The sequence below is a fragment of the Quercus robur genome, chromosome 11, assembly GCF_932294415.1.
Source record: "Quercus robur chromosome 11, dhQueRobu3.1, whole genome shotgun sequence".
Lineage (NCBI taxonomy): Eukaryota > Viridiplantae > Streptophyta > Magnoliopsida > Fagales > Fagaceae > Quercus > Quercus robur.
The window spans coordinates 18488036-18499563 of NC_065544.1; the positions used below are offsets into that span (position 1 = coordinate 18488036).

General features: G+C 33.4%; 2 protein-coding genes across 2 annotated transcripts; both read left to right on the forward strand.

Annotated features, from left to right (window-relative positions):
* The first annotated feature begins 291 nt into the window (after positions 1-291).
* On the forward strand, positions 292-4655 carry LOC126705636 (MDIS1-interacting receptor like kinase 2-like). Its single transcript, XM_050404740.1, has 2 exons — positions 292-2733; positions 4134-4655. Exons 1-2 carry the CDS (start codon positions 561-563, stop codon positions 4502-4504), a joined length of 2544 nt encoding a protein of 847 aa, XP_050260697.1. The 5' UTR covers positions 292-560; the 3' UTR covers positions 4505-4655.
* A 580-nt stretch (positions 4656-5235) lies between these two features.
* On the forward strand, positions 5236-9236 carry LOC126705637 (uncharacterized). The gene is made up of 2 exons (XM_050404741.1): positions 5236-5602; positions 8699-9236. The coding sequence occupies exons 1-2, from the start codon at positions 5272-5274 to the stop codon at positions 8809-8811; spliced, it is 444 nt and encodes a 147-aa protein (XP_050260698.1). The 5' UTR covers positions 5236-5271; the 3' UTR covers positions 8812-9236.
* The last annotated feature ends 2292 nt before the right edge of the window (positions 9237-11528 follow it).

An 11528-nucleotide genomic window follows, 5' to 3' on the forward strand; every position in this document is an offset into this window, starting at 1 on the left:
TTTCCCATTGCTTATTCACCGCGCCTTTCATTATCATTCTTGCCTTCGCTTCTTCTTCTTTCCATGTTGCTATTTCTTCTTCCTCTGCAACTTCACCTTCCAATATAGTAACAATCATGGGACGAGAAGCAGAGGCTCTTTTGGAATGGAAAGCCAGCCTTGACAACCAAAGCCAGTTTCGGTTGTCTTCTTGGGTTGGAAACATCACTTGCCATTGGGTTGGAATTTCCTGCAACAACTTTAGCAGCATCTCTCATGTCAACCTCACAGGTGCTGGTTTAAAAGGTACATTCCACACTTTCAGCTTCTCATTCTTACAGAGTCTCGTAAGTCTTGATCTCAGCAACAATTTACTCTATGGTACCATTCCTTCCCAATTGGGAAACCTTTCTAAGCTAATATACCTTGATTTATCTACCAACAATCTCTCAGGTTCAATTCCTACTTCTATAGGGAACTTGAGCAACCTGAGTGTTTTATGGCTCGCCAATAACACACTTTCTGGACCCATACCTGAAGAAATTGGAAAGTTAGGATTCCTTGGTAGTCTTGCTCTTTCCATGAACAATCTCTCTGGTCCAATACCTGCTTCTATAGGAAACTTGAGCAACTTGTCTACTCTTTATCTATGGGAGAACAGTCTTTGTGGATCTATCCCTTCTTCTATAGGAAACTTGAGCAATTTAGCCAGTTTATCCCTTAGCGAAAACAAACTCTCTGGTCCAATACCTGCTTCTATAGGAAACTTGAGCAACTTGTTTGCTCTTTATCTATTGGAGAACAATCTTTGTGGATCTATCCCTTCTTCTATAGGAAACTTGAGCAATTTAGCCCATTTAAACCTTAACGACAACAATCTCACTGGTTCAATCCCTGCTTCAATTGGGAACTTGACAAAGCTCACTGTATTGTGGTTGCACATAAATAAATTATCTGGCTATATCCCACCAGAAATAGCAAGGCTCAAACTTCTTACCTTTCTAGGGTTGCACATGAATGAACTTAAGGGCTCCATCCCTTTTCAATTTAATAATCTAACATATTTGGAGGTCTTGACATTTTCTGAAAACATGTTGTCTGGGTATCTTCCACAAAATATTTGTAATGGTGGATCACTTCAAAACTTCTCAGCATATGGCAACTATTTCATAGGTTCCATTCCAAAAAGTTTGAGAAACTGCACTAGTTTAATAAAAGTGGACTTGCATGGAAACCATTTAGGAGGAAATATATCAGAAGATTTAGGCATTTACCCGAATTTGATACATATTGATTTGAGTTATAATAATTTCTATGGAGAACTTTCTCAAAAGTGGGGGAAGTGCCAAAGTTTGCAAAGCTTGAAACTCTCCAATAACAGAATTTCTGGTGTAATTCCTCCTCAGCTTGGAGGATCCATCCAGCTACATTTGCTTGATCTCTCCCTCAATCATATAGTCGGGCAGATTCCAAAGGAATTAGGAAGGTTGACGTCATTGTTTCTACTTAATTTGGGTGATAATAAACTTTCGGGTAGTATTCCATTGGAAATTGGAATGCTATCCAATCTACAATATCTTGTTCTCTCAGCCAACAATTTAACTGGATCAATCCCTAAACAAATAGAAGGGTGCTCAAGATTGTTGAACTTAAGTTTAAGCAAAAATAAACTTAGGGGGGCTATTCCCTCTGAGATTGGAAACTTAAACTCACTTGAAATGCTCGATTTAAGTGAGAATTCACTTATCGGGAAAATACCACCTCAACTTGGAGATATGCAAAGGTTAGAAACAATGAATCTCTCCCACAATGATTTGTCTGGCTCCATTCCCTCCACTTTTGGTGAAATGTCTGGAATGTCAAGCTTGATCAGTGTTGATATATCGTACAATCGATTGGAGGGTCCTCTTCCCAACAATAAAGCCTTTTGTGAAGCTTCGTTTGGAGCATTAAGAAATAATAGTGGTTTGAAGGCCTGCCCCTCTTCTATTACCTGGAGCAAGAATTATGATGAGAAAAGGAAAAATAAAGTTGTAATTTTCTTTATTGTTCCTATCTTAGGCACAATGTTTCTATCATTGATTGTATTTGGGATTCTTTACCATGTTCTCAAGCGCCAAGGTAAGAGGAACAAGCTAAACAGTCTAAGAGAAGCTCAAAATGGTAATATGTTCGAAGTTTGGAGCTATGATGGGAAAATGGTTTATGAAAGTATCATTGAAGCAACAGAGGGATTTGACTCCAAACATTGTGTTGGAGTGGGAGGGTGTGGAAGTGTTTATAAAGCGGAGCTACAAACAGGTCAAGTTGTTGCTGTGAAAAAATTTCATTCAATACAGGATAATAGGATTGCCAATGCAAAGGCTTTTGAAAATGAAATCCATGCTCTGCTAGAAATTAGGCATCGCAACGTAGTAAAGCTTTATGGCTTCTGCTCACATCCACAACACTCATTTTTAGTTTATGAGTTTTTAGAAGGGGGAAGCTTGAAAGAGATATTGAGCAATAAAAAAGAGGTAGTTAATTTTGAATGGGTCAAAAGGGTGAATGTAGTAAAAGGCGTGGTTGATGCTTTATCCTACATGCATCATGATTGTTCACCTCCGATAGTTCATCGAGACATATCAAGCAAGAACATCATGTTGGATTTGGAATATGAGGCTCACATCTCGGATTTTGGCACAGCTAAGTTTTTAAATCCTGACTCATTGAATCGGACTTCATTTGCCGGAACATTTGGATACACAGCTCCAGGTAATTCATTTGTACCTTTTCCTAATTTTTCCCTACTTGTATGCATATTCTTCTTGAAATATTTGCCTCTAGTTCATGTAATCATGTGCCAATCAAAGTGCATAGTGGTTATTAAATTATGGTTTACTCCAAATATGGCTATGTTTAGTTTATGGGCCAGTTAATAGCTAAGTGATCAATTTATGAATACCTTACAACATCTTCAATATGTATGAAAAATGAACCCATTTTATGATAATTAAACTTTACTATAAAATTAATTAGTCACTAAAACAATAGAAGAGTCACAAAATTTTTCACAGCAATAAACTAAATATCTCACAAATTTATAAAAATACAAAATAACACACACACATGTATGTATGTATGTATGTATGTAGAATTTAGAGTTAAATCATGTTTTTAATATTATTATTATTATTATTATCTCATATATAAAAAACTCCATCCACTTACTTCTATATAATTAAAGATAAACATTTTTTTTCTCATTAGTTATTCGTAATTTTCCCTTAAATTACATTAATAACAATTAATATATTCTTTGAACATTTTAGATTAAGCCTTTTTTGTTAAATAAATTATAATTTACATATTTGAGTATAACATTTTTGAAAACATAAAATGTGTACAAATCAAATAATTTCTGATAAATTAAATAATAAATGTCATTCTTTTTTTGGGCTTAATTTCTTCAATGTAATATAAGATATACATAAGAATAACAATACTATATATATATATATATATATTTGTTTATTGATAACAGCGTAGAACATGTTGCAAACTTATAAAGATCATAGCATCAATTCTTCTAATGAAAAATAAAATCCATGCATGCATATCCCTAAATCTCTAAGTACAAAATGTGAGTGATTTTTAGTCACTAAGGTTTAAAGTAATCTTTTATAGTCACTTAGATGATGTAACCATACTAAAACATGGCAGGTCATCTCCACGTTATACATTAAGAACTAAAACAATCATGTTAAATTTAAAGACTAAAAAGTTTGTTAGAGACAAAAATTATCATTTTAAAGTTTATAGAGAGTTAAAAATTATCACTTACGGACTAAAATAGGCTAAAGTTTAGGGACTAATAGTGTGTTTTAGCAAAGAGTCTGTTTTCATTAAGAAAAGAGTATTTATTGAAGACAATAGTTGGGTTTAAATGTGCCTTGTTCCCTAGACTTGCATTTTGCAAGAATATAGGTACCACCATTTTAGTCCAAAAATTGAGGAAAACTGTTGCTGAGATAAATTTTTTATTTTCAACTTATCCACCATCATAGTAAATGAAGAAGTTAAAGGGATGCAATCCAACAATAAGATATATAGCAACTAGAGGTTACCTTCTAACCATACTCGAAATGGATGAGCTAATTTCTTTGGTTTTGCAGAACTTGCATATACGATGGAAGTGAATGAGAAATGCGATGTTTATAGTTTTGGAGTGGTGACATTGGAAGTGATCATGGGAAAGCATCCAGGAGATCTCATCTCACTTCTCTCATCATCATCGTCATCATCAGCAACAACTTCAACTGCCTGTGGTATACTATTGAAGGATGTGTTGGATCAACGACTTGAACCTCCTAGAAATCGAGTCGCAAGGATAGTGGTGTCTGTTGCAAAGCTTGCATTTGCATGCCTGGAAACTAATCCTCAATCTCGTCCGACCATGCAGCAAATTTCCCGGGAGCTATCTATCGAAATATCACCTCTGTCAGAGATGTTTGGCGAGATTACCTTGGGACAATTGTTGGTGTGATCATGCTCATGTGTATTCCGCACCTTTTTTTTTTTTATTGTACTGCATTAGGATGAGTCATGCAAATTAGAATATTGTTCGTTTGGATCAAATTTATAATATAATAAAAATATATATAAAAAAAAACTCTCAATATATGTTGAGATGATTAGTCTGGAATAGAATTGAATTGAATAACAAAACGAATTTGAGGCAATAATTAGATAAAAATTAACAAAGAGATTTATTCTTTGGGAGATATTCTTCTTTGTGTCATAATAATTGTTGTACTTGTATCAGTGGCGGAGCCAATAAATTTTTCAAAGGGGGCCAAACTAACTATAACAAAACTCTTGTGTGTGTGTATATATATTCATGACCTAATCTCTAATTATGTTTTAATGTGAAGGAAGCAATATCTATTTCTTTAGGTTTACATCTTTGAGCATTTTTAAGGGTTCAAAAAGTTTTAACATTTGTGATAAAGGATTAAGAATACTTTTTCTTTATTAATATTCATCAAGTGTGAATATTTTCCACTTTAATTACTCATATTTTGAAATATAAACTATTAAAAATTATAAATTACTTATATAGCAATTTTTTGTTTTTACAAAAGAAAGTGTTAACAGTGAAGTGTATGCAATCAAACAAAATTAAACAAGTAAATTGAATTCATCTTTACAAAACCATAAAGCCATTCCTATATAAACTTGTTCATTCCATGCATCTCTACAAAACCATAAAGCCATTCCTTCTCTGATCACCCAATTTGTTTCTGTTCTAGCATGCAGCTTATAAAAGTCATGATCTACTTACTAGAGAAACCACTTCCCAATTGCATCAATAATCTAATTCAAGCTATGTTCACCACTGTCCTAATTATCATTCTTGTGTTGGCTTCTTCTTCCCAATTTGCTATTTCTTCCTTTGCAACTTCTCCTTCCAATATGGGACGAGAAACAGAGGCTCTACTGGAATGGAAAGTGAGCCTTGAGAACCAAAGCCAGTTTCGGTTGTCTTCATGGGTTGGAAACATCCCTTCCCAATGGGTTGGAATTTCTTGCAACAACTTTAGCAGCATCTCTCATATCAGCCTCACTCGTTCTGCTTTAAAAGGTACGCTCCACACTTTCAGCTTCTCATGCTTACACAGTCCCGTAAGTCTTGATCTCAGCCACAACCTACTCTTTGTTACCGTTCCTTCCCACTTGGGCAACCTTTCTAAGCTAATCTACCTTAATTTATCAGTCAATCATCTCTCTAGAAGAATTCCATCTGAATTATGCCAACTAACAAGCCTTCACATATTAGATCTCCATGAAAATAACATCATTGGATCCATTCCTCATCAACTTGGAAAACTCAACTTGTTCAATGAGCTATCTTTGTATGGTAACAATCTCACAGGTTTAATCCCTATGTCAATAGGAAACTTCAAAAACTTAATCATTCTAGATCTTTTTGAAAACAAACTTTCTAGTTCCATTCCTCAAGAACTCTAAAGGCTAACATCTCTTAGGAGTCTCCTTTGAATGGAAGCATCCTTGCGGGCATGATACCTATATCATTTGGAAACCTGAGCTCCTTAATTAGATCTTAGTGAAAACAAACTTTTTGGATCTATTTGTAATGAGATTGGGATGCTTGGATCTCTTACTTGGCTTTATATGCATAACAACAATCTCTCAGGTTCAATTCCTACTTCTATAGTAAATTTAGGCAACCTAAGTGTTCTCTACCTCTACGACAACAAACTCTCTGGACCCATACCTCAAGAAATTGAAAAGTCGGGATCTCTTCATCAGTTGGGTCTGTATACGAACAATCTTTTTGGCCCAATTCCTACTTCTATTGGAAACTTGACCAACCGGTATATGCTATCCCTTTGTCTCAACAATCTTTGGGGATCTATCCCATCCTCAATCGGGAACATGAAGAATCTTACAATCGGGATTCAGCCGCGTTTCTAAACGCAGCCCAAAGATAGTCTATAGCTGTGTTTTAAAAAACACAGCTACAGGTCTGAGCTTACAGTCGTGTTTGAAATGCAGCCAAAACCGGGCCTATAGCTGCGTTTTCTACAAAACGCAACTATAGGTCCCAAACCTATGGGTGTGAAAAACGTGGCTATAGGGCAAAATAAACGCGGTTATAGAACGGTCTAGAGCCGCGTTTTTAGAAACGCAGCTCTAGGTCCCCGCAAGGAGCTATAGCCTCGCCACATAAGCCGTGTTTGGAAATGCGGCTATAAAAACGCAGCTATAGCCTATAGTTGCGTTTTTATTGGCTATAGCTGTGTTTTTCAAATGCGGCTATAGCCCTTTTTTTTTTGTAGTGATTGCATAATGCAATTATCAAAATTAATCAAAACCCATTAACCAACATCATTAAAAAAAAAAAACAAAACAAAACAAAAGGAAATAAAAGCATGGCAAAGATAAAATTATTATCTTTTAGAACATTGGATGCAAATGCTCTTCTTTGATTTACTCTTCATTTAGGGTTCCATTGATTCTTGATACTAGCATTATTAGTATCATATTAGGATATTATTTTTCTTGCTTCATTGCTTTATTTTGTTTAATTTTTCTATGTCATACATAATCATATCTAAACTTTTTAAAGTTGTGGATTCTCTCAATTGATATTAGTCTTTTGTCGTCAAATAAGAAATTTGATATTAAAACCCCTACATGCACGAAAAATTAATTAGTGTATTGGTCTAATAAAAAAGAATAATTATCATAAAACTAAGGTTGAATTCTATTGTAAAATTAATAATTATGGAAAATAATAAAAAACAAATATCCAAACCCATAGCAATTGCAAGTTGCAACCTATGCGAGCTATACCTATTGCGATTAGCGACCCATATGAAATATGAATCCCCAAAACTGAGAGTAAAAGTGGCATTACGAAAAAAAAAAAAAAAAAAAAAAAAAAAAAAGGTAATACAATCAAGCAATATAAAATCGAGAACTGTTTGTATTAGCCAAGCAAATTCAAAATTCTTAGAGGAAGAAAAAACGGCTCTTTTTTCCTCTCCCTAAATTCAAAATTCTCATAGGAAGAGAAAACGGCTCAATTTTCCTCTACCCAAATTTAAAATTCTTAGAAAGAGAAAAAGAAAAGAGAAAGCTTCTTGAGAGACTTCATTCAGCTAAAGAGGATTTCAATTTTTGATCCTCAAGCAAATTGTGTTTAGAATTCCCCGAAGAAGATTTCAATTTTCAATCCTAAAGTAGATTTTGTAGAATTCTCATTTACTTTTTCTTTGGAATCTCTATTATCAGGTAAAGAACATTTCTTTTAGTTTTTACCCCAATTTTTCAAGATAGGGTTCAGATAATATGTATTGAATGTATGTTTAATTATGGTATATTATGTTTTTATTGAGATCATATGTATTGGATATGTTTTTATCTAAGAAGCATAGATGTGGATTTGGGTTCGGGCGTGGGTGTGGGTGTGGGTGCGGGTGCGATGCAGTGTAACGACATGGAAATTTTTGAAAAAATAGGACACAGGTGCGGTAGGATACGTTTATTAATTAATTAATTAATATATTTATATTTATATTTTCTATATATTGCTAAGCATTTTTTTTTCATATAATGGTAAACATATACCAATTTAAGAGTAATAGTAGATAATAATGAGAATTGAGATTATTTTAGGTTTTTTCCTTTAAAGTTTGCCCACAAATGACAAAACAGTGTGTTTTGATCTAATATTTTACCATTTTTTTTAACAAGAATTTCAGCCCATATTGAACAGAATCGAGAAAAAAAAAATCGTCCATAGACGCGCGTGTAGCCGTGTCCACAGTTGCACAGTGCATCCATGTGAATCGGACTTGGGTGCGCTAGCCAAATTGGTGCACCCATGCTTCCCAGGTGTTTATAATAGTGTTAAGATAATATGTATGAATATGTGTTTCATTTTCGATGGCGAGCTCTTTGGTGTTTAGAGAAACCAAAATTAAACCACTCAGTCTCAAAATTAAAAATTTTCACTTTTTGTCTTTGTTTTTCAATTAGGGTTTTCTTGTGATTTTTTTGTTTTTCAAGTAGGGTTTTCTTGTTTTTCAATTAGGGTTTTCTTGTGATTGATTTTTTTGTTTTTCAATTAGGGTTTTCTTGATAAGAGGATGATTGTTAAGTGTATTTGTTTCAAATATTCATATTTTTCAATGAATTATGAATCTTGTAGGGATAAAGGCCCAAAATAATATGTTGGGCCTTGGGCTTTTGTCCAAGGACGCCGAATTGTCCGAGGAAGGGCAAATAGTTGTCAGGGGTTCCCAGTTAAAGTCTCATAAGTGAGGAATGAATGGAAGGTGGTCTGAGGAGGAGCACCTCCTCGGATATGATGAATGTAGCTCAAGTATGTATTCTAGCAACTAAGGTAACCCTCCAAAAAGCTCCAGCGATAGGAACGTGTCTCATGAACATGCAAGAAGGAAGGAAACTCAAAAATATCTAAGGGAAAGCTACTACCACCGCATTAAATGCACTACAGCTACTTTTCTAGCCACATTTATGTGGAAAAGACCTCTGAACAGTGCTGCCTTAGCGAATGCAACTCACAAAAAGCCAAAGAGGGTGTCTGATGGGATAGGTACTCAAGTAAGGGCTCAAATGATCAACAAGTGTAGGATCAAGATGGTCCAAAGAGGGCTATATAACATGAGAGACCCTCCATGTGGAGGAGGACCAGAAAAAATTGTAAAACAGATCTGTAACAAAACTTTAAGCGTAAATATTTAAGAAACAGTGTCCTCGAACCAATCTGAGAAAGTTATTCTTTAATAAACTTCTGTTATTTTTCTCTTTTTGGCATCAAAATCTATTTTTCTATTATCTGATTCACTAGAGCTCAGTTTTCCAACCCATTCTCTACAAATTTATTGTTTCGGGCTGTTTTGGGCTTAAGTCCATATACTCGTTAGGTTAGAAGTCTAAATCAAGTCCTTACAAATCTCATCTGTGGCCATGCCATTAACTCACCAAGAATAGTGTAGAGTGGGCCACTAAATTGTCAATATGCTTTAAAAAAAAATAAAAGCAATATAAAAGACCTTTCTAATAAAAATGTTGTAATTTTTGGGGTTTCTTTTTGTAATTTATTATATCATACACTTGAACTTATTTACCTGCTTGTCAAATCTTGACACAGATTAAGAAAGTTTCTTGAGAGAATTAATTTGGCTAAAAAAGATTTCAATTTTCGATCCTCTCGCAAATTGTGCTTAGAATTCTCACTCCCTTGTTCTCTAGAATCTTTATTATCAGGTAAAGAATATTTCTTTTAGGTTGTGTTTGGATGGCAACATTTGGATTTGGATTTAAAATCCATTGTTTTAAAATGCCTTGATTTGAAATCCCTTGATTTTGAAATTCTTTGTTTGGATCTTTTTAAATAATAAAGCATTTGAAATTCATCATTTAAAATTTCATTGTTTGGATACGTAAATTTGGATTTGGATTTAGATTTAAGATCAATAAAATATATTTTTTAATTATTATTTTTCTTAATCATTCTACATTTTAATTTTAAATACATGAGGTAATATTAATAATCCAATTAACAAGATGATGATTAAAAATGTTTAGTCATAACCAACTAAAAAAATAACTTGCCAGCTATTGACAACTAAAATATTTTATATCAACTAGAGAGGACACCCAAACGCATGGGTTTTTTTTTTTTTTTTTTTTTTTTTCACAACATTCAAAATCACAATTTAAAAAATTACTCTAAAGTTTTCAAATCTGGTATTTGGACCTTGGTATCAAATCTGTCAACATCCTAAAAAATGTTAGATTAGCAACAAGAAAGGAAAAAAACACAGTACAAACAAGATGAGCAATACAAGCACAGTAAAAACATAGTACAAACAAAATAAAAAGATCACAAAAAAGTAATTTTTTTATACCAATCATACAAAAATAATAATTTGAACAAGCTGGACTCTATACTTGTTCTCGATCAGAGCCTTATATCCTAACATAAATTTGAACAAGCACTTTTATTTTGTACTACTTAGTTCTTGCTAATATTAGCAAATATTATTTGCAGACTCCTCGAGGTAAAAGACACAGAGATACTGATATATATGCAGGCATTTAGCAAGGTCTCCTAGACGATATTTGTTATCTAAAGACTTTGGCTTTATCCATTCTCAAGTTTAATCAATCAATCATCATCTGGTGCTTTTATAGCCATACAAAATATATATGATCCATTTTGTTAGCGCACCACTTATTTGACTATTCTACAAATTCAAGTTTCTGTAGCCTCCACATTATCTGTGTAAGATTAGTCTCACTACAAATGAAATGCACAACCAGATTTTTAATTTATATAGAAGCTGTACGCAGACATGGCAAAACGGGTCAGAATTTTCTGATCCGACCTTACCCAACCTGAAAATACCTTACTCGAACCCCTTTTTTTGGACACGAAGCAAAAATGGGTTGACCCGTGACCTGACCCGAATCGACCCGACCCACGACCTGAACCCAAACCATTTTTTAAAACTTTTTTTTTGGTAAAAAAAAAAAATTAAGACAATATTGGTTTAATTATTTGTTGTGAGTTTTAAGGAAACAATTGAGACATTTACATAACTGTATGCAAATTAATTGAAAGATGAATAATTGAGCATTCTGTAATGAGTAAAGATTTTTAGATATCAAATAGCAAAGTACGTGCCAAGATAATCTGGTTATAGTACAGTTAAAAACATAGATTTAAAATTGTAGACATGTGTGAGAAACATTCATAAGTGTGAAAATAGTGAAACCAAAGTATCAAATTAACATAAATTATGAATGCTTAGACCTATTTTTTAACAATTTATGTTCAAAATAAATTATGATATTTCTTAGAGTATGTGTTGCTTAACAATGATATGATATTCATAAAAGAGATCATGTATAAATAAGTAACAATCAAACCTTAATATATATCTCAAATTAAAATAGAGTGCCAACCACAATTAACAATCGATTATAAAATTAATTTTCAAGATTGTAAA